Source organism: Pleurodeles waltl, chromosome 5, assembly GCF_031143425.1.
Source record: "Pleurodeles waltl isolate 20211129_DDA chromosome 5, aPleWal1.hap1.20221129, whole genome shotgun sequence".
Lineage (NCBI taxonomy): Eukaryota > Metazoa > Chordata > Amphibia > Caudata > Salamandridae > Pleurodeles > Pleurodeles waltl.
Genome location: NC_090444.1, coordinates 700,765,491 through 700,789,679, shown reverse-complemented (window position 1 = coordinate 700,789,679; position 24,189 = coordinate 700,765,491). Strand labels below are relative to the sequence as shown.

The 24,189-nt window shown below is 42.9% G+C and overlaps 1 protein-coding gene across 4 annotated transcripts in view; it reads right to left on the bottom strand.

The window, feature by feature from the left end:
* TIAM2 (TIAM Rac1 associated GEF 2) overlaps nucleotides 1-24,189 on the bottom strand; it is a 315,407-nt gene that overhangs the window by 181,746 nt on the left and 109,472 nt on the right. For all 4 annotated transcript variants that reach the window (XM_069234637.1, XM_069234638.1, XM_069234639.1 and 1 more), the window contains 3 exons: nucleotides 9,955-10,119; nucleotides 7,851-7,955; nucleotides 5,941-6,019 (listed from right to left, as the gene is read on the bottom strand). In XM_069234637.1, the coding sequence (XP_069090738.1) occupies nucleotides 5,941-6,019; nucleotides 7,851-7,955; nucleotides 9,955-10,119 (349 nt within the window). The remainder of the gene's footprint in view (nucleotides 1-5,940; nucleotides 6,020-7,850; nucleotides 7,956-9,954; nucleotides 10,120-24,189) is intronic.

The following is a 24,189-nucleotide window of genomic DNA, read 5'->3' as shown; positions in this document are numbered from 1 at the left end:
CAACTTTTGGCCCCAAGGAAAATGTTTGTGAGTACCGATGCTCTAATGCATCCCCTGTATCTTGAGACCCACCAGGTGGTGAATAAGGTGGTGTGAACCCTGAAGGGAAGGAGGGCGAGATGTTGGCGGAGGAGTATGTTGCTGAGAAGTATGTGAAGGTGGAGAAGTTTGAGTACAAAAAGAAGTCTTTTCTTTGGTAGTCTTTTTTGGAGGTGTAGAGGAAATCAAGACTTTCTTGGAAAGTTAATTTCCTTTTTAAAGGTGGCGGAGGTGATATTATAATCCGCCCTGTTCCTTGCTGAATTTGAAATCGGCGCTGCCTAGCGTCCATAACTTCTAAAAATTGGTTCCACCTGTGATGTAGGGTTGTTATAGACTGTCCACTCACTGATAGTCTTTTGTGATGTTTTTGTTTCCAAATGTTTTTGTGGATTGAAAATTTTCAGTGCCGAAACATTAGCTGACTGTTGTCTCTTTTTCGGTGCCAAAGTGGTCGGCACGGAACCACCATGTATTTTCGGTTTTCTCGGTGTCGAAATAGAGGTACTGGAGGGCGATGCTGAATATTTGTCTTTGGCTTTTTTCAGTGCCGAGCTGGTATGCGAGGCATCCGATAAGTTTCTCGGCTCCAACCATGGCTAGAAGGCAGTGGCGGACCGGTGACCTCTTTTGTTGTTGTTTTGTCCGATGGCAAATGGGGCTTTTTACTTTCAGTTTGTGTTGGTTGTAATGGTTGACTCTTGATGTCCGACTGCACATCAGAGTCTGAATCTTGAATGGAGAAGGCCCACTCCTGTTCCAAGTCTTACTGCGTGTGCTCGTCGCGAAGATGTCCGTTGTATCATCTGGATGTTGAGACACCATTTCTATCCGACAAGATCTTCGATCTCTAAGCGTCTCCTTCAATCAAAAAGAACAACACTTCACAGGTCTGGTCATTGTGGTCTGGTGAAAGACACAAATTACACACCTGATGGTGGTCGGTGTGTGGAAAATTTGAAAGGCATCAAGGGCAAAAACGGAATGGAGTCCGCTCCATTAGGGCTGCATTCTTCGATATCTCTTGGAAGAGGTAGGCCCAAAGAGGGCCAGAGAGGGCCTCTTTGTTCCCGAAAGGGCTGAAAATGTTGATTCTGAGTAAGGAAATGGAACTGAAAGTTAAATTATTAAAGAATACAAGATTGGAAACTATACCGACGATGATAGTAAGACGGAAAGAATACCGTTTTGTATGGCGCCGAGAACTTGGAACGAGAGGACCACAATTCCGAACCCAACGGCTGAGAGAAACAAGAAGATGACAATTAACTTTTTCGAAATATGCGAGACCTATTACATTACAAATGCTTGTTAAAACTATTCTGGTCTTGAGCCAGTAGATGGCAGACTAAAGCACAACACAGAATACCCTGTCATAGACCTACTGCAAAACGAAACTTTCTAAAAACTTTTCCTCTTAAAGTGCCTTGTCGACTATTTCTCAAATAAATACAGTTAATATTCAATAGAGAGGAAGTAAGTAGCATTCGATGCAGAAGATCGGTACTTTTTCAGACCAGTTATACCAGAGAAAACAAAAACGATGATACCAAGTCTACAAAAACGCACAAATGTTGAGAATCAAAGCCCTTAAAGCTTCTCATACGTTTGAAATCTAATGTTGATGAAATCGAATTGAAGTCAAAACCTAATAATGTTCTCTTCAGAGCACCTACTGCACACTGAGGTGTTATTATTACGGAACTCTAAACCACACATTAGAAGCTGTACGAGTATGATGTCAGCAAGTTTGGAAAAATTACTGATGCAAAATCAGGGCCGTGAGCTAACTAGTCAATAGTGAGGTAACCGCTCAAAGGAGAAAAAAGTTGCCCCGCTTACTGCTCCCCCACCATTACCCCCCTTCCTCACCTTGGTCAAAGACTAATGTTTCAGGTTTTGAACAGTATATACTGGATAGACGCTGCTTTCACCTCTGCTTTGACCGAATCATCATCGAATCATTGGCTACCCCTCACACCACTTGTGTACATTTCATGTGGCTGGAGGGGTGGAGCACACCCAACAGTTATTCTGTGAGGTGGTAAGTGAATCCTTGCCTACTGGTAGATTCCTGGTGGTGTTCAGTAGCAACTTATGAGACTTCTATTTCCTCAAAAGGACGTAAAAGACCTGAGAACTCTTCTCAAGCTGCACAGCATAAATCGTACGCATTTCCCTTTAAGAATATACGCTGGTGATATTCAAATTGCCATCCGACTGGCCAACAACTAAGAGGGACCCATACAAATATCATTACATGCGCAGACCACATTTCCACTGGATGAAGCAAAATACCATCTGCAGGGATTTAAAACAGAGATGCTTGTACCAGGAGGGCGTGCCCATGACAAGCTTCCTCCTTTTTATATGGCCCAGGAGTCCTGATTCCCCATGGATTTCATCTCTGAAATTAAAAGTAAGAAATCTGTGCGAAACATTCAAAGCATTTCTTCCATTCTCGCACTTAACTCTGTAGTCAATTGACGATGCTCAGGAAGAAAGTTGCTCCACAGAAAACAAATTATCGAGCGCAATTGACAGAGCCTTAGTAATAGGTCGGCTGGATTACTCTAACCTGGTTCATACATAATCCTCAGAAAACCTCGTGTGCATATTCCAAAGCCCACAGAACAGATATGTTTTGTCTAAACCTCCTGAATCGCCACCATGGGAAACCTGCCTGGACAGCCCTCCATTGTCTTTTAGTGGAATTTAGGACTGAATCCACTATCAATTGCACGGTCCACAAGGCCTACTTCAGGCAAATCATAGTCCCATATTATATTCCACCATGGAGCCTGTGATCAATGAATTGATACTCAATCCAGCAACAGACCTTAAAACATCAAAAATGAGGAGGCAGGTACGACCAGAATGCTATAAACCCCAGCCTGAGAGATGAGCCTAACAACCTCTTACTGAGAAAACACCTGAAGACAGAAGTCTTGACTTACTTCCATCTGGCCTCTGGTGCTGGAAGAGGTAGCATTAACATAATACGAAGTAGGGGGCTTCAACGTGCATTCATTTGGACACTTCCTCCGAGTTTTTTCGCCCTACTGACTTTCCCTTGCACCGCTATATATTGGCTGCAAGGGGACACAGCTGAAGCTTGAGAAAACTCTAGAATAAATACATAATGCGCTGCTCCCCGGTTAAGGCTCTGTCTAGCTATTTCTATTCACCTAAACAGTCTATCCGACCTGTATCTGCCACACAAGCTAGAATTATAGCCTCAGCTCGAGAGAGGGCTTTAGTGGCAAGGCAGCAAAGGCAAAGAGTTTTCAAAGCATTGCCACATCGACACCAAATCCCTATTCCCTCACCGATCTAAACACCAACCAATCAGAGCAAGTTAAATGAACAATACCACCACACACGTGAGTAATAATGAAGCAGGTAATGAAACCTCTTCACTGAAGAGTAACCGTAGCATGAACGTAATTACAATCTTCCACCTAGTCTAAAGAAACAACTGGCAAAGCATTTATGCATGCCGCACTACACGTTTTTAAAAATATATATATTTATAAAGCGCACGAATGCCCAAAGGGGTCTTGGAGCTAGCACATAAGCGATGAAGGAAGAATATAAGAGAAAAATAAAACCAATAATTTAAGTGAAACCTAAAACTAATACTGAAGTGCAAAGAACAAGGATTTCAGTTGTTTTATGAAACACGTCAGATTGGACTGATTTTGTAACATGATGGGCAATTTATTCCAGAGCCTGCACGTTGAAAAGACAAAACATCCCCCTCACCCCAAAAAACATTATTACATTTGGGGATAATCACAGTTTGGATACAGCAAATCGAAGAGCTCTCCTGGGCATATACCATGAGAATTTCTTCCTCATAAACTCTGGGCCTGTATTGTGCAGAGATTTATGGGCCATACAGAATGCTTTAAAAGCAAATCGCTTTTTTACCGGCAGCCAATGGGGCTCTACCTACGTGTGAGAAACCGATTTAATTTTGGGTATTCTCATAAGAAGACGAGCAGCTGCATTTTGTAATATATGAAGTTTGTTCATGAAACGTTGCTGTTTGCCCACACAGAGGGCATTACAATAATAATCCAACATGGAGAGTATCAGTGCCGTGACACTGATTTCTGAGGGTTGAAAGAACTAAAAGGAGGAATCTTCCTCAACATTCTTAAAAGGCAAAAACAAGAGGGTAAGAGCATGTTGATCTGATTAGAGAATGTAAGACAAGTGTTGAAATCACTCCCTAATTCCTGACTTTTGGAATTGGAGAAGGAAGAGGGCCTAAGTATTGTGACCACCAAGATGAGTCCCAAAAGCAAACGTCCTTTCCCAAAAGGAGGATCTCGGTTTTATCCAAATTTAATTTGAGGGAGTTATGTCTCATCCAACAGACAACTTCGTTCATGCAAATATTGAAGCATTGTGAAACATCCTCAACATCATTAGAAAATGTCCCCACAATTTGTGTGTCATCAGCATAAGAAATATCCTAAAAGCCAAAGGAATGGATCCTCCTGGCTAAAGGAACAACTTACACATTGAAGTGCGTGGCGCTCACTAAAGGCCCCTGAGGAGCCCCACAGGGCAGTGAGAACGGTTTAGAAGTGAACCCTCCCAGGGAGACGGATTGCTCTCTGTTAGTAGGAAAAGAGTGAAATGGCTCTAACTATCTCCTCTAATTGATCTAAGAGGACAGAGTGACTCACCATGTCTAAGACTACAGATAGGTCTAAAAGGATCAAGACAACCTTCCCTCCATTGTCTTTGATAGATCTGATCTCCTCAGTGGCAACTACCAAAGCTGATTCTGAGCTCTGTTTTTTTCTAAAACCATACTGGTACCAACTAAGACTCCATTTTTATCAAAGTAATCGGAGGGTACAGCATTAAGATGCTTTTTGGGGACGTTCAACAGCATTGGCAAGAGAAAAATCAGGCGTTAACTTATTTCTTCCTTAGGACTGAGACTCACTTTCCTTAACAAAGAGAATATGGAGGTCTTTTTCCAATTATTTGGAAATTGTCCAGACAAGATAATGTTATTCAGAAGGGAAGTGAGAGGACGTGTCACAGTCCTCACAATTTCATGGAGACATTTAGGAGGACAGGGGTCAGAAGGGGCCCCTGACTTAGTGTCACTTATACGTTTAATCACACCTTCAGTAAGCAGGGGAAAGATCACCAACTTAGTATTCCATGTGGCTGGAATTTTGATACCAGATCCAGAGGCATTAACATTGAAACTATAGTCAAATTCCCCTCTTTTGAAACAACTGGCTATTTTATCGCAAGAAGATTGACTAGGCATCAGGGCATTTGTTGAATTAGACCCAGAAAGAATTTTAACAGTTTTAAAAAGGTCTTTTGACAAGTTTTTAGCTAAGTTAATTTTCTTGGTGAGAAAATTATTTTTCTTGAGTATAATCAAATCTATAAAGTATCTATCCGGCTACTGTTCAATATGAGCCATTACTAAACAAGATATTAGTTAGCTCTACCTAGCTAGCACTACACAATTTGATTCATTACAAACAACACCAAGCATAACCAAGCACTATGTCCAAAGACCACCTTGAAATTGGTCAATGAGAATACCAGAGTCTTGACAGGCAGACGCATGCTGTAAGTCCAAAGGAATGATACAAATGGCGGAGACACTCTATACAAATGTTCAGAACATAACATATCATAAGATAACAGCATAAGATATGACAGCATCAAATAACATAACAAAACATGGGAAGGAGCGAAACAGTGCGCAAACATGCATTTAAATAGAAAAGCGAGGCGGGGAGAAAGAAACATGGCAACTGGTCGCTCCCTGCTCACCCGAAAGGGTAGACTGAGCTCCTCTGCATGTTTTGAGTAAAGGTGGAACACTGCACGTAGGACATTCACATAACTTACCAAAATCAGTTGCACTTCCTGTCTTCGTGAGGTGGATGTGATTAACATTTAAAGGAAATATTTCTATTTCATCAAAGATCTGTAAGAGAGAACAAATGGTTATATAACACATACTCCACTATTTTCTGGCTGCAGGTATCACTCGAACAGATTAACCACAGTGAAACACATCTTCAAGGCAAAGCAAGAACCCACGCTTGAATGCAGCCAGCAACAGAAGAGACAAGAAATTGCATCAATGAAAGGGCAGTGTAGGCAAGACGTCTTCAGAAAGTGACAGAAACTTAGAATCATTATTTTAATAAAGAGTGAGTAATATTATCTCCAAACCCACAGAGGTTTCACTTGGTTTGATCACAATCATGCTAACACTTGCAGCTTCACAATCTTTGACACTCTTCTTTTAACCGATGTTCATTGATGAATTACCTAAAAACAACTCCCAAATTTAAAGCTTATCTTGGCCTGGTTTGCAAGGCAGTGAACATGTTCGAACTAGGAAAAACGGTTTTACGAGACGGAACTGAGAGAACAGTTTAATGGCCTGTAAAACAAGAGTGTACGAGAAAGAAAGTTTTTCTAACTGAATCCTTGAAGGTTCTTTGGTAATTCCCGGCCCATCTGCTGAATAACTGTTCAGTATTCTCTAACATGCAATGCACCATACTTCACTGTTAAGAATTCCTACAGATATCTCATTTGAACTCTGCAATCGAATTAACATCTGATAACAGTTAACGCCCCCCCCCCCTTCACGTGGTAAAAAAGTAGCAGTTGCAAGTGCCAGCAATAGGAAGTTGGGCTGTGTAAGTTAACTCATCAAATCCCACCAGCCAAATAAAATTATTTTAAATTACTTTAATAGCACAAATTATGCTATTGCTTTTCATCCCCTTCTATAGGCTTGACTGCTTTGAGTTGAATAACCGTCAGCTTTTGTGTTAACTATGCCAGCTCATCCTACGTTCACTCCCTTAAGTGGTCCGAAATGTCACGGACAGCCTGGTCACCTGAAAGAATTCATACACTTGCTACATAGCCCCTCTTCGATGCTCGTATCACCTCATGGGCACCCCGTCCACAGCCAAAATTTAGCTAACCACTAAAATACAGCAGCAGCAAACGACAACACTAAAACTATGGGACCTTCTTGCACTCAAGCAACCAAAACCTACTACTGATATGCTGAACAAGCTGCAAAGGAAGCAGATTGTTCACAGTCTTAGAACCTCAGCCATAAAAGGTGCTACATGGCACTCCCAAACTCAGATTAAACACTTCACTTTCAACAGAAAATGAAAATGGGCATCTATTATAAATCCCTGTGCACTCAAGAGGTCAAAGAGTTGAGCTACACAAGTCTCTTAACTTGTTCATGCCAGTTGATCAACTCCTGTGCAAATCAATGAACACCCAGCTCTTCACAGTCACAGTGTGTTATGCCATGGGTACCATGAAATCTTGTCAACCTTTGGAAACCTGCTTCCTCTCTGGAGATGTTCGAGCATTGCTTTGCTTTCAGAGGTACATTCTCCTTCAGGTGCTGAGTTATTTCAAGAAAACCAGCTACATCTCTCAAGAAGAATATATCAATCATATGAAAGCTCTCCATTAGATTCTGCATATGTGGAATATTTATTTGGCAGTAGTACTAGCGTGTTTTCAATTGCTCAGTTTCATGGCATATTTACTGCATGCGCATGCCCCAGAACCACAATACATTGTGTCCCTAATACTGTGGTAAGGGAAGAATTGAGTAAACTATTATTTTCCCTAATCCACGTGAATAAATCATGCATCTTTGTTTGTTTACCCAAGACCCAATTACGCGCAAGGACTTTAAACTGTTATAAAATGTAACAAGTTAAGATGAAACTAAATTTCAAAAGAGAAAGGCTATTAGTACTTGCCTGGTCTTGAAGGCGTTCATCTGGAGAAGGGATGCTGTAGGTCAGCCTCTCGTCAACAGTTCTTCTGAGGTGGAGACAGTGTTGGCTGGGGTCCAGCTCTCGGGCCTGTAGGATCAGAGAGCATGGTTGCAACTCATATATTTGATAAAATGCAACATTTTCCTGTTTTTTCCACATTCCTGTGTTTTGCCTGTCTTGCTTTGGTTCTTAGAATTTATTGTTCATATCTCTACCATATACAGATGGTGCAATGTAAACAGTTTCAAATACAAGCAGACGTAGTGCATCAATAACAGGACACAAGGTTTCAGTGGCTCTCCAATAGAATCAAGGGAATGAATCCCAATAGGACATAGGTGACAATCTTATGTACACCAAAACACTGCTTATGAGTTTCCAAATGAACTTTTAAAACCAAAGGGGAAAAAATGTGCAAAAATACAGAATAGAAATAAAGATGAAATGAGGCCGTCACAACTGAAGCCAATTAAGAAACTGCAAATGGCCAGTGTCAGTACTTGGTGGTTTCGTTTTACCCAGACGCATGAAATATCATAGTATCACAGCTTTATTAGCAGGTCAAGTCTCCCGTAGAGTGATGTGCAGATTACAGTTTTAGCTTCTTTGCATGTCTTAAATCAGAGGGTACACCCATCTTGTCTCTTTCCTCATACCCAGTGCTGAATTTGTTAAACAAAAAGTTTGGGGCCCAAAGCTGTACTCAGAAGCCACAGCCGGTGCCATCAAATGTCAGGGAGCTGAATTCCAAAACCTTGTTGTCTTGATTTCAACGCATGCCTCTTTCACCCATCACTAGACACTCCCTGCCCCTTAACTTCACTCTTTCCAGTTAATTTTATTTCCTGTCTTCTGTGTCACAATGTTCCTGTTTTCTCTTCTTCCTTATTTACCTCTGTGTTTTCTCTACCTTGCACTGGATCAAAGTCTGATGACGAGAAATAATTGCCGGTCCTCAAAATTGAGAGCTGGTGGGTCCCTCCTGCAACCACCAGAACAAATAAGCACTGTTCATGCACAGTTAAATATTGTTTCTCCAAACCATTGTGTTTGAGATGCTCACTGGTATTGCATACTTGAGGTTCCTTTCTGAGTCATGTGGAAATTCCACATCGATATTCCTGCCCCCAAAATTATCAATATAACAAGTATCAAGCATTTTGGGAGTCGTAAATTAACTGTTTGATTTTGAAAGCTACCTGAGAAATGGGAAATTACTCCCAGAATATGGAATACAGCACATAAATGCTGGGGTAATTCTCCGTGTTTTGGGTGTTTTCCCACGCAGAAATTTCACCTGATTTTAGTTCTCAAAATGTTGTGGAATATACCAGGAATGCAGTAATGTTGTATCCAGGTCCGGTTCTAGAGGGTGGGACAGGCCCAGCCAAACATGACCTTTTGCCCTCCCAGTAACAGCAAAAGAGGCCACAGAGACTTGTTAAGTGCTTCTTCCAAGTCGGCAAATGTGATTTTTTATTTCACTTTGGTTCGCTTTAATTATCAGTCAGAGGGAAATATGAAATCTCTAGAATACATTTTATAGTGCAATTTTTTAATAATAGCTGTTTTACTGTGCACTGAAATGGAGGAAAATACCGCCTTTAGATGATTTTCCCTATTTTTCTACTGTCTGAGATAAAACTGGGCATGCCCGTAAAAAGAAAACAGCCCAGTGGCGAGCATAGCTCATGCCTGAAGCAAGCTGCAAAGGGGAGGTGTGTGCTGGAGAAGAGGAGACAGGGGGTTACCTGCCAATGTTGCAGCAGGTGCAGCGGCACCAGAGCCCAGGTTGTAGGCAACCTGGGCACAATCTGACCCACCCAAACGCTGACCCTGTCGAAAATTGGGCACACACTGACCCAACCAAACGCACCCTTTGCCCATCCAGATATAAATTCCTGGATCCGAGCCTGGTTGTATCCCTTGTAATTCCAGGCTATGCAAATACACTCTTTCCTTTCAAATGGGGATTTACGAGGACCTCTAAGCGCTTACAAAGGTGGCCTTTGTTTTAATGAAATATAAAATGCTCTTCGGAGCTAATTTCAACTCAATTCAGCGAAATGCACATGCTCTTCTGTACCTGGCATGCCCTACACAAAACGTCATCAACTCTGTGCTCTGGGCTGATGTTAGCTGTAACTCCCTGGCCATCGTAGAAGTGGACATAATGTGGGATTTCCCAGGTGCTGTCTTTCTGAGCCACCTCCGGTGCCGGAGCGAAGATGTTCAGCAAATCTTCAACGTGCTAGGTGAAAAATACACAACACAATCATCGAGAGAAGGATTTTTTATTACTGCAACAGTCTTTGTGTAACCAAACGTGATTAAGTTATATATGTGTGCCAAAAAAGTCAAAGCCTTAAGCAGCCTTTCTAACAGGTAAGCTCTTCTAATGAAAGTAAAATATGTAAAATATGTTTTACTAATTTGTACATATAAGTAAAATAGTTTTTCTAGGAAAGCGCCTGTCCTCACTGGTAACAGCTACAGCTGGAAATTGAGATATCGATCATGAAGTGTCTACCAATAAGATATCCCTGATCAACAAGCAACGTATTAACTTATGGCTGTTTTTAACTGAATTTGGAAAAGAAGGTAAACATAAAGCTCATTTAGTGGGTACAAAAGAACAGCACATATTTTTTATGTTGTTTAGAACGCTATAAATGAGTTCTAGTCACTGGCCTTAAAATGTTGACGAGTTTAACACAGTCAAACAAAATGTTAGAAAAATGTCATCCCACAGATACTTGCCCCGGTTCCACTGTTCGCAGTGCAGCAGTCATACATGGATAACTAACTACTATACAATAGATATGGCAGCAGAGGGCGCTAAATGTCCATTACATCCAAACAGCAATCGCCGTCCTTGATTTAAGACTCATTCAATACATACAGGCACGCAGATGCCCGCACCACGAGTTAACGTTTTTGCAGCTTTTCTCTCTTTGTTTTACTTGAGGAGTACGGAAATTATTATTTCCAGTAAAACTGCGGTACAGGATTTCATCAGCACACAACTGAAAACACATTTGGCACAGTTTAGCAGAAAGAGGTCTAAATTAGAAAGGTTTGTAAGTCTGAGCAAATCAGAAATCCTGATAAATCCTGACACTTTAGGTGGGACCTTCACAATGTCTGCTAACCAGTTCCTATGGTTACAAAGAAAAAAGTTAGGAACACTTAAGAAGGCGTTCTGCTGACAGGTCAGCCTGCTGTCCCTCCCCCAGCCACCCGTCCTCCATTATCCATGTGGTGCCCTTGCCCGTTAGCCTCTTTCCCGCAGTAGTCTGTTGTGCTGCTCCTCCTGTCTGCCCTGCGCGGCCAGCTTGCTGTTCTTTCCCCCTACCCCCATGCCCTCAGTTGTCTATGTGTGTTCCCCTGCCCCCTCCCGTACTCCACAGTCTGTTGTGCTCCCACCGCCAGTCCTGTCCATATTTTATCTTTCTAGAACACTAACCATAATTTCTATGACAAAAACGAATCCTCTCAGGATGTTCAGTTTTTGAAAATACATTTCAGTCTGCATGTCAGAATGTTTTACTGACATGGATGAGAAACACATTTGAGAACTCACAGAAAATGTACCCTAATTTTAGCCCGCTAGAACACTAGCCACCATTTCTATGACAAGACAAGCCCCATCATTTTGTTCACTTCTAATGGAAACACTTTAAATTGCATTGGTTTATTTTCCTTGAGATGACTTCTGGTGTGTCACACTTTTGTCACAAATACAAATGCTAGCACCATAGTTCTTTATTGGAGCACTGTGGGAAGCTGCAGTAGCACATTGGGGAATCAACTAACAGGCTGCTGATTCTGTTAGATGTACATATTTTAGTAATCATATACTTTATTTTCACATGGCTGAGGAAGATAGTGTGCATTTATAGAATATGTGCTCTCGATTTAGCCTCTGAAGCACCTTCCATAACCCCATGAGGAGATCATGAGAGAAAACAGTGTTCTCTCAAATGTATGTATGTATATGGTATTTCTATAGCACAAGCCTAGCCAAAAGGCAGAGAAGTAATGTACATGGGCAAAGGCAAGCAAAATAAAGGGAAGCAGATTGCATGGTTCATCAAATCCCAGCAATTTTTTCACTGGGTACAACCACCTTAGAAAACACTACACTTAGTGTGGTACCAACAACAAATGATTTATATAATGATCAAAATGTGTTATCACTCTCTATGTCTGCTCCTTTTTTGTGGTCCTGAAAATAAATCTGCAATTCACTACAACGCATTTCAGTGGGGGCCCCGACCCTCAGTCTTGTAATGGCTGCCACAGCATATTGTCATGGATGTGGCCAGCCAATCAACAGGTTGAGGGACCCTTTGCCCCCCCTTCAACCTTCTCCAACACGTGCTCTTTGAGGCCAGGGTGTGCTCACCCTGGCTCCTTTTATATTGTTTAATTAATTTTCAGGACTCAGTTGTTGCGCCACTCGCGCCTGTCCCAATCTACCTGAGAGAGCGGGACACGCAACCTCCTTGCAGCGTGAGCAGGTTCTGTTCTGACGCCGCACCAACAGACCAGCGCTTTCACCAGCAGCTTTACCTCACATTTGGTCCATTAGTGTACACCTTGTGGGGGGATATTCTTGGCCATGGAGGGCCAGGCAGTTCCTGCGGGGCCTTTCTACCAGCCAAGTCTTCGTTCCAGAATCCCCCTGTAAGGGCTGTGGAGGAATATGTATCGCCAAATCTAAGATGGCTGGCACCATTTCTATTCCTATCTTATCCCAAACAGTTATGGAGGCTTATCTGTGATTCTATTCTGCTTCCTGTTCAGAGCCTACTTAAGAGAGGGTTTATTTTTTTTAATGGTCAGTGCATCGCAACGCTTCAGGTTACCTTGTTGTGTTAGCTTACTCCTGGTCCCAGCTCTCAGCTGTTACAGCTCAAGCCCTTTTCTTCCAGTCCATCGTCCTTCAGGTTCCTGCACCTGTCTTTGCTGTTTCCAGTCTGGCTGTCTTCTATGGTCCTCTGTACCTTGACTACAACACCCAGGAGCACCATCATCTCCTGGAGGTTTTTGGCTTTTGTTTTTTATCCTCCTGGGGGATCCTTCTGGAGGGCACTTTTCTGCTGGGTGCTCACAAGTGTCAGCGACAATGTGGCTACCAAAAGGGATCACCCTTACCTCTGACATACCAAGACATGGGTGATCAGACATTGAGTATACATGGGGGATCCTATCAGACACTACAGTCATGACAGCAGTGGCCATGTTCCAGAGTGGCCAATCAGAGTATATCTGGACATCAACACTCATAATATACCTGTTTTTATTGTATATTAAGAAAACTACAACCAATCCAGCCAGGTCAAAAATCAGGAACACATCAAACTTCTACAAGACTGTACTACCCAAGGATGGTGGAACTGAAACATTGTGGTGGGAATATGTTCTTTTGAAATTCCTTCTGTTGAAATATTCAGAAACCTGGAAAATTCAAATGTATTTCGCTGAGAGGAATTCAATGTAACCGGCATGTTTAACTCGGTAGATGCGTTTGGACGAATGGGCCTGTAGTTATCCACTGTTATTTTTTCGTTTACACAATTAGTGCTGTAACCTGGTTGCTTCGTCGGGGTGGGTCGTCCAATCGTGCCGATGCCGCAAGCTCTTGCACAAAGCGCAATATTCTTTCTACAAGACGTGACGCACAATGCATATAAGAAGCAGGGCAGGGCGTGCAGTATTACCATTGTACGAGCTTCCAGGGTTATCAACAAAGCCTCTGGAAACGAAGAAGTCTTAGATTTGCTTTATATTTGCGGCTTGCCTCGCCATCTATCCAAAGACCGGGACCTCATAAAACCTGTTCATTTCCATATTTCCATCTTAACTTTCTTTGCTGCGGTCGCCCTCGCCGCTGCTTTGCCCAAACTCTCCGCCTTCGGAACCACGACCGTTGGACGCTCTAGTCATCCCTCCCCCCGCCCCAGGGGTGACTAACTTCGCAGCGCTCCTCTCGCCGCCGCCACGGCCCACGCTGCAGGAGTTTCCAGCCGTGGGCGCCAGGGCTGCTAATCAGTTGCACGTTACAGCGAACGGTTCATGCTGCCGTCCAGCAAAGTATCGTTTTGAATTGTGTGTGTCTTACTCTCTCTAAAACGCAGCAATCGCCAGGCAGATTTATTTAAAAGTGTTCCATTTTGTTTCCAAGTTTATAACTTCCCTTTCTTCAGCGAGGTGGAGGATTGCCATGCACCAACATCCCCAACTTAATTTTGACAACAGATACGCAGTGCCTGGTCTTCAACTGCAACACTTTTGGAGTTGTATGTGGCAACAGCATGAATCACTCGAAAAGGAAGTCTGAAGCAAGCAGCAATCGGGCAAAAGCCAATATTGTTTGTAGAGGCCTGATCACCAATGTCAAGTGCTTCCGCAGGGCACAGATCGGCCATTTCTAAGCAGCTGCATGATAACCTGGCAAAGATGTGAATTTGTGAAGGTCGTCCTAGTGGAAGGTGTGAGAAGGATACACCGAAAGAAATACACAACCACACAGCCATCCCATCCACATGGGTTTTCCATACTCCTCAATCACGAGGACGTTTCAAGGTAAACACCTAAGTGAACGGCATATCCTAATCTTGATACAGTGTTGGTAATTTAATTCAGTTATGAAAGGTACCTACTTTTTGCAAAATTGCCTTTCGTTAATGACTTCAATATCAAAAAAAGCTGAAGAAGATAAACGAAAAAGGCTGGAAGGTCATTGCTTATGAAAGCAGGAGACAAATGAATAAATGACTTGGTGGTCGGCAGGGGATGGAATGATTAGGTGTGGGCGGGAGCTTCTCATTTCCTGGGGGAGGACATCCATTACAATGCCCAACTGTTCGGATCTGCTCTTATCATTATTTTCATATCCTAGTACCAGAATCTGCCACAACCGGATCAGGTGAGTCACCGGGGCTCAATGGCAACGTTATAGCAGGTGCACAGTCAACAGGCACCCCATTTGTGTTCTCACGTTCTGGATTAGACAACCTACTCACTTTTGATGGGAATCTCTTGCTATTCAGAGAAACCCCACTAGTCTAGAATTTTGCACTTGTTTACTCCAAAAAATATTCCCTCACAGCACATTTTATGTCTTAAGGGTGCCGAAGGATGATCTGACCCAACAGGGCAAATAGAGAACGAACAATTAAAAAAATACCCAGGAAACTGTACTTGAGCACTATCGAAAAAGATACAAATGCCAACCTTCAGCGATCAACATCACACCCAGTAAGACTTTGGTCACTAGTGACTAAACTGAGCAAAACTATGGTATGGATATAAGCAAAATAAATGTAGCTGTTTGGTGCAGTTTGGTGAAGTCTGAGAGAGTTCAACTACACAAAAGGTGAAGGGAGAAATGTTTGCGAATAGCCTAACCACTGGCAATCACTCCGGGTAGCATTTCAACCCATAATTTGTTTGCCCTCCATGCCACCTCAGATTAAACCACCCATATGCAAATCAGCTTTGGTCCTGCTCCAGAAGGAACAGTCCAGCTCGAACTGCCAGACTAGGTCCTCCTTCTACCGGGTCACAAGCCACTCATGACTGGTTTTGCCCTGACTGGGCCTCTTCAGTCAGGTGCAGCTTGGTTCCAGTGGCACAGTGAGCACGCAACTCAAGAACGGGATTCAAGCACAGGTATACCCATAGCCACCTAGAGGGTTACATCAAGCACACAAAAGGTGATGAGAGGAATGCTTGCAAATAGTCTAACTACAGGCAACAGCTCAGGGTACAAAGTTCTGTCAAAAGGCAGAATACTAACTGGAACTTGAGCAATCGATTTGACATATGAACAAACTAAAGGTGCTCATGGAAGTCAAACAAGTAATAAATTACCACTTTAAAGGACATGGCTGCATGGGGAGTACCTCAATGATATCACAAGCTCTGAGTAACTGACCACTTTCCTTTTTTGCTCAGGAACAGTGTGACCTTCCTCCTAATAGCATCCTTTGTCTGGGCCCACTCACTCCCTATCCATCATTCCTTCTTCCATGATCACACTACTGTCTTTTAGCCTTCCGTACCCTTTTGCATCCACTAGATGAGGACATGCCGCAACATGTGCTCAGTAGCCCAAATGCACTCTTGTAAATGTCCACTCACTACTATACCTGATCACCACATCTAGCTAAATTGTTTACCACATATGACGGACAACTTTCCCCACAGAGTTGTGGTGAGGAAGCTATATCCAGGGCACTTCCTCTCCCAACTGGGCTGCCTAAGAAATATGCAGGTTGGTAATTTGCCTTGAACAGAGATTATTTATATCATCTCTATGAGCCTCTGGTAGGCACAATCAGTGCCTATAGTAACCTGGGTTTTGCTTTCCGTCCATGTCTGGATGGACCCATGCAGAGTATAGCGAGGCGTCTTGGGGTGTTTCTTGATTTTCTTGGGTTGCTCTTTGAACCATACCTGGATGAACCCCATGTACACTTTAATGGGATTTTCATGGTTCCTAGATTTTCTTGGACTGTGCTTTTACAGCTTCTGGGTGAAGCAGCAGACTCTCCACTGACAAATCTTGTGGTGTAAGTGGATCTTCTTGAGCTCTGACTACCATGCCTGTAGTCTAGATCCAACAGACCCATATACTGTGAAATTAACTTGCTTCCTTGGGTTTCACTATCACTCTAACCAGGAGAGAATAACACATCTACCATGCAACTATTCTTCCATGAGTTACACAGGATAAATGATGTACGAAACGTTCCTTACCCTCACATACCTCTATAAACATTGGCATGAATACCAGCAGTGTCAGGTTCACTCTACATGACTAGATCTCATGGCAAGACCTCACCCAACTTATCCCACATTTGTCATACTACAGCCACAAAATGTTCCAAACAAACATATAGGTCCACCTGCGATTGCAGTTAGTGTAAAACAGTGCCACGCTAGAGACAGTTGTGCGCTATGAAAAGGCCAAATAACATAACATACCTATAAATAGCATAACATAATATAGCATAACATTCCTGGTGCTCTACCCTCTGATTTGAAATATACTGGTATACTGCATTGTGTTGGTTTGAGGAGGATTTGTAAATGACCGAATCGTACCTTCTCTAGGATAATCAGGTAAAGTTGGTCCTGTAGACAATGCAAACTAGCGGCAATGCAATTTTGTTATTCAATGCCAAGAATGCCGGAATAAACACCTGTATATATGTACCTGAACAGCACAATGTAATAAACTTTATTTCTGTGATGGCTAATACAGCGTTACAAACCACCCACATATAAGATCCTAGAGGTGGTAACCTACTCAGGAAGGTGGGTTAGGCTGTGTATATGATTTTTAGGGGGGAGCGCAAAGCCCCTCTTAGAATCTCTCTTTACGGGGATTGTAACCACACCCATGTTACATTAGTGACTTTCATTGGTTCGTGGGCTTGCCTTTTAAAATCCACTTGTTTTCATTTTCGACATAATACGAGACCCATTGCATTGTAAATGCTTGTTTTCTTTGTCATCACAATATTTTGCAGGGAAATTAGTTTACCCATGTGGAATGACCACACATGGCGGTTCAAACTTTTGTCACATGCATGCCAACACTTTTGAGAAGAAAGGCCTGGATCTCACTTATAGTGACTAATCGCGTTTAGAACATCACTGCAAGAACGAGGCCCAAGTATGTCAAATGATGCACAGGAGCAGAGAGTGACTTTCAAGTGAGGGCATGAGTGTTTTGCTTGTATGCCGATATAAGTGGTTGAATAGAATGACTAGCATAGCACTAGGATCAGCTAATTAAAGACAATAACAATTCCCCTACACCCTGCCCAGCACTGACCAGCCTTAAAGCACCCTGCATTGACCAACCTCAAAGCAACTTCCACTGAAGCGAAGGCTGAAGGTGCAAATACCACTTAGATCTGACAGCAACTACAACAGTCATTCCACGGTAAGAATGGTACTATGGTTTTTGCTGTTGCACGTCCACATTTGGAAGCAGTGTCAACATGATCAACCGCACGAGGCACGCCAACCGCTGACCTTGCGCCTATCAGAGCACTCAAACAACAAATACTCCTCAGTAATGACAGGTGGTTTTATCCTAATCTTTTCCTATACAAAGCCGACTTGCGGCGAAAAGCCTCTGCCTTTGTAGGCTTGCAACCCATAAAGAATGAGAGGCGCAGTGTACTCCTGGCAACCATGCCAGGCAAATTCAGAGGGATCCGTCTATCCTAGTGATGCTGAAGTCTCAGGAAGGAATACTAATGAACAAGTGGAAGGGGTTACTTACGGTGCTCCCCGACCAACTTATGCAATGTCTCCAGCAGCTCTTGCGTCAACTATTTTGACAGTGCGCTGCAGGTGAAATATGGGAAGCAAAGACTGTAAATTTAAGATATTATTCCCGAGGCAAAACTTATGTTTTCTCAAACTTCTCAAACCTAGGGTTCTTGAGCACTATCAGATGTAATTTTAGTCCACGACCGCTAGGGCGAACATAGAATGTCAAAGATATGTTCAGTCAACACTTAGGAAATCGGCACCGTAGACCACTGTCTGGAGCCTGGGGCTGCTGAGTCAGATGTGATCACCGGCAATCATACGTTACACTGAATAAAAAAAAGTATCAGCTGTGTCCAGACTAGGCACGTGTTCATCTATGGATTACAGGTGGTGGTGATAACCTTCATGACATCTTTGGTGTTCGCGCTCACACAGTACCGAGTGCCGCACCACATTTATTACGTTTGGGATCAAAGTACACACACAGAGATGTGAATTGAGATGTAAGGAAACCCATTCCGACCATTCCCCTTGCCCCACACCCTCCTGCGATCCAGCTGGTGCAAGCCTCAGTGTTTTCATCTGTTATAATGAAATACACACATTACTACTATATAGCCAAGGAAATTCAACTTGCTGCACGAGGGACCTGGAAAACGGATAGGTTTCTACAGTCTCCATGTCATGAAGGGACTTTTCATCCCTCTTTGGTTGTTTTACTGACAACACCGAGCATGATACTCTAGATTACCTTTCCCAGTATAAATGACTTCCGCAAGTCCAAATATGCTTACTGATAGCTATACGAAAATACCTGGATACACATGTAACTTATATTTTAAAGCATTTTTATCTATTTTATTCTTCTTCATCTCTAGCATACAAAGACCACCATTGTAATATGTGGCCCAGAAAAAGGACACATACGCGAGACCCATTGGCTTTGGCAATGAGTTTCTGCCATTATGTACATCAATGTGGCTGCTATTAAGCATGGCTAACAGTTAGTGGCATGGAGTGGAGTGGAGTGTGGTGGGGTACAATGTAATGGGGTAGAGTGGTGTACAGTGTAATGGGGTAGATTGGTGTACAGTGAAGTGAGTCATATAATGCAGTGGAAGGCATAAAGTGGAGTGGTGGAGTGTGAAGTATGCATGATGTGGTAGCACACTGCCTTTACAGATAACACATTTTCAATTGAAATGACCATTACATTTGCACCAAAATATGGTTTTACTGCACACAAATGATAATGTGTGCAAATGTCAACACCTAGTTTATAGTGGTATTTTGATCATATTCAAATATTTGTTTCTATCACACTTCAGAATTACAAAAACGTGCTTCACTTGTACTAATTCTGATATATATTCTGAAACATCACCGCAGCTCATTTATGTTTGCTGTTTGGCACTAGAAAAAAATATCCTACACCCTTTCCTCTCCCATTGGTACTCATCAAGATTGTCACATAAATACTCTCACTTTGAAGTCAGAGAAAGAAAAGAAAATACCAAGCTCCCTTGGAAGAGAGAGCTTGACATTAGACCTCTGTCTTTGAAAGCACATCAAATTTGACAAGATAAGAACAAGGTTTAAAGGCCTGTTTACAGAAAGGAAGTTTGCTGAAGAATACAGCAAATAAGGTTGGGCAACGGAAGGGATGAACTCAAGCTGAACAGCCGAAAGCAAATAAAGCCAGCAAACAGAAAGCCAGAAAATGTAAGTTACAAACTGCAAAGCGAATGGTAAGCAATGGGGGTTGCATTCCTAGTTCACTTCCTGAATGTCCCCGGGATGTCATGAGCAAACCAGACAGCTGTGCTGTCTGGTAGGCTTCCACCTAAAAATGATTCTCTGTCTGCCTTAGGTCTGCCTGCTAACAGTCCAGGCCATAATTAAGACTAATGTTCGATTTTAGCTGGATTTCTTCCAGCTATGTTATCATACATACCTGTAGGGACTCTCCTGATGAAGGACTTGTGGGAACTCAATAGAGCATTGCTTTCACTGGAGCTAGTCTTTCTATGTGTCAGTATTTCATAACAAAGAACTGCAGCTCCTGTGCACCATCATTCTTTAGATTCAAACAGTCAGATTTGGGAAACATCTCCATTAACAGATAAATCCAATCCCTGCAAGAATCAGGTAAGAGCACTCACAATATGGAGTACAGCCCCAGTTCAAATCTAGCAGTTCTGGAAGGCACTGGAGAGTTATCTCTTTAAGCCACTTCAAAAACTCTTTTGTGTCTTGGACTGAAAAGCACCCCTCCACCTCTGCGCCAACCCCTCTAGCCCACAGCCCGACATGCTTTCAGGTCCAGAAATACTGATCCCACACCCCTCCGTCCCTACCTGCTAACACTTGTGATGTAACACCTCTCTATTGTGCAGCACCCCATTGCTTTGTTGCGTTCAATACATGCATGCAAAAATAAGTGGTGTTTATAAAGCAGGCAGCTGATCTATTCCTCTGTAAGCCCTATGCTACGGCCAGGGGCCAGCCCACACCCTACTGCTTGCTCCTATGTAGTATGAGGTTGCTTTATTTCACGTTGGACAGATTACCTGGGGCTTTTGCAACTGTGCACTGTGCCCTTATGCTCAAACAGCCATAGTTTGTGCTCAACAAATCGACTACATGTAACAGATAAAATAAAATATACTGCCACTGACCTTAACTGTACATGTGACACAGTGAGCCGGTGGCCTGAGACCTAATATGATGCAGGTAGTCTTTGCTGGAGAGGCTGAATGCAGTGCAGGCAGTGACTGACGTCTGAAAGTACTCAGAGCACAGCAATCTGCAACTGAGATTTCAAACCATGCCAGGAGTCACTAAGGTCCCCACCAAGCAAGGGACACCACAGTGCAGCCTATTCAAGTGGCAATGATGCTAAGGGTTGATAAGGGTTCCATAACTACCCCTAGGTTGCTTTATGCCACCCCAGCTGACTACTTTGCCACACATATTATTCAATCAATATAACTTTTAATCTTTAATTAGCAAATATGACCTCATATTTTGCTGTTTTTTAGTATCTGGTGATTTCTGTCTGTTATTAGTCCCAGTTTGTAACATGGTTTCAATGAAATTACCAAAGGGATTGTTTGAAAGCATGTAGAGTGCATTTCTATTTTTTCCACGCATCCAACCTTGCTATCTCTGCCACTGCATATTCTCTCAGCCAATCAGACACAGAGACATCAGCAGCAGTTACTGTATCTAGGCTCCCTCCACGCAGTGGCACTGGAGCTTCTCTGTAGTATGTGTGAAAGCTATTGCGGAACCAACTAGAGCACCACAACTAACTCCACTGAGCCCCTGAAGGCAGAGATCGAGAGATGTCACTTCTTGTGATGTTACTCAGGTTAAAGGTTGTGATGCTGGGGGAGCAGTAAAGGGGAAGGGTGCAGTCTCTAAGATTATGAGGAAATTCCACTATGAGGAGACTTTGATTTGGAGGCTGCATATAACTCACGAAAGCACTGGTTAATACCATGTTTAACGATCACACCAACAAAACTAACAGCATGTGCACAACGAAGTGGCAGTTCTCCTTTGCATTGATCATTTCTGCAACAGGTGAGTAAATTGCATGTCACTGGTCAGAAATTGTAACAATACCAGTAATTTAAACTTTGGCTTCTATCCTAAAAAAGGGACCTACTAGGAAATAATCAACAGTGGGTTGATTTGTTTACTTTTGATGGGAAAATTAACGTAAATGACCTTCATTCAATTACTCAATTGTACATTTTACCCGACTTATCAATATATCCATTACCCTTACCTGACAACAGGGTCTTCTATTTTTTCATATCTACATCTCCCACATTTTCACTCCAACCAAACTTATTTAAATATAACTATATTTTCTGGCCTAGCAGGCCTACTACAATGATATTACAAGCAAGACTCTTAAAAACACAAACCACTCCAAGGCATAAAACAAAAGTTCCAGACATGAGAGCTTAAAGAGACACTGAATGGTGGGAGAGGGGGACCCAGAGATGACCTAGACAGAAAGAGTGCAAAGTGTGGAACGGTTTAGTGGTGGTCCTATTGTCGTAGGACCACCACAGGCTTAGTAATAGGCCAAAATATTTTGGAAAAGAAATGCTCCGCAAAGCATTATGGGAAGCGTTTCCTGAGTGCGGTGAATATGGTAGCATCGGCTATCCTGCTATGCCGGGAAAGCCGCGTTGAGCATTTCTGTGTTATTTTCTGTTTATAATGTGCCAGTTTGTATATTTTTCAACTGCTAACCTTGTACGTAAGTGGTACTCAAGTAAAGCCCAGTGATGATGTGACAATGATGTGTGGAAAGTCAAGCCCTGATGCGGCGATCCTACAGCGATTAAGCAGGTGCTGCGTCGGGGTCAGGGCGGTGAGTCACGGACTTCGTGATACAGTGCTTGAAACTCACACAGCAGTGGTTCTTTTGACGTGCTGCGACAGAAAGCTGGGCCTTTTGTTGAAAACTGTGGTTGATGCGTCAAGCGGGGACCATGCTATGGTGCGGGCAGCGGCGATGCGTTGAATCCTTACAGCGATGCGTCGGTTTGGAATGATGCTCTACGTCGATGCGTGGATTTTCTTCTTGTAGCACCAAAAACTTCCTTCATGGGACCACAACTAGATTTGGCACCACTGATTTATATGAGGACAGGCACAGCCCTATTCACGTGCAAGTGCCAGCTCCTCCTACCACTCTAGCTCAGGAAGACAAATCAGCTTGGTGATGGGCTATCAGGATATGTGCAGCTCACCTCAGCTACCTTTGTGTGACTGTCTAGAGTGAATACACAAACATCCCAACTGTCATCCGGTCCCAGACATGTATTTAGCAGAAAGGCAGGGGCACAGAACGGTTAAGCAGGAACATGACCACTTTCTAAAAAGTGGCATTATCAAACTCACAGTTTAAAAAACAACTTCACCAAATGATGTATTTTTAAATTGTGAGTTCAGAGACCCCTAAACTCCATATCTCTATCTGCTGCCAACGGGAAATTACATTTAAAAGATATTTCAAGGCAACCCCGGTGTTACCCAATGGGAGAGATAGGCCTTGCAATAGTGAAAAACAAAATTAGCAGTATTTCACCATCAGGACATGTCAAACACACCAGTTGGTGTGCTTACCGTTTAAATACACTGCATTCTGCCCTTGGGCCTACCTTAGGGGTGCCTTACAGGTAATAAAAGGGAGGGTTTGGGCCTGGCAAGTGGGTGCACTTGCCAGATCGACATGGCAGAAACTATACAACAGACACTGCAATGGCAGGCCTGAGACATGCTTGCAGGCCTACTCATGTGGGTGGCACAATCAGTGCTGCAGGCCCACTAGTAGCATTTGATTTACAGGCCCTGGGCACACCTAGTGCACTATACTAGGGACTTACTAGTAAATCAAATATGCCAATCATAGAGAAACCAATCACCAATACAATTAAGACAAAGTGCTTATGCACTTTAGCACTGGTTAGCAGTGGTAAAGTGCTCAGAGTCCTAAAGCCAACAAAAATGCGTCAGAATAAATAGGAGGAGGAAGGCAAAAATTATGGGGATAACCCTGCCAAAAGATGAGATGTTACATTTGTCTGACACAAAGGAAGAGAGATGGAGGTGATCTACTTGTATCCATAACACTGTTCCGCACAAAAGGGTAGTAGACAAACCTAGAAGCCAAAATGTAGATCCTTGGGTGTTGAACATGGCTAAAAAAATGACTAGAAGTCGGGAGACATAGGGTGAGTTGAATGCAACTCACACTGGATAGTGTCAGCTGACCATGTGGCTATAGGAAAGTACTCTCTTTTGGCATGGCTACCCCAATGTTTGCCTGCTCTCACTGTGTTTTACTGTGTTCACTGGGATACTGCTAATCAGGATCCCAGTGACTGTGCTTGCTTAGGACTTAGCACACCCTACAATTGGCATTCTAGTACCCCCATATAAGTCCCTAGCTAATTACTGATTTCCAATGTGTACATAACAGTGTGTACTTACC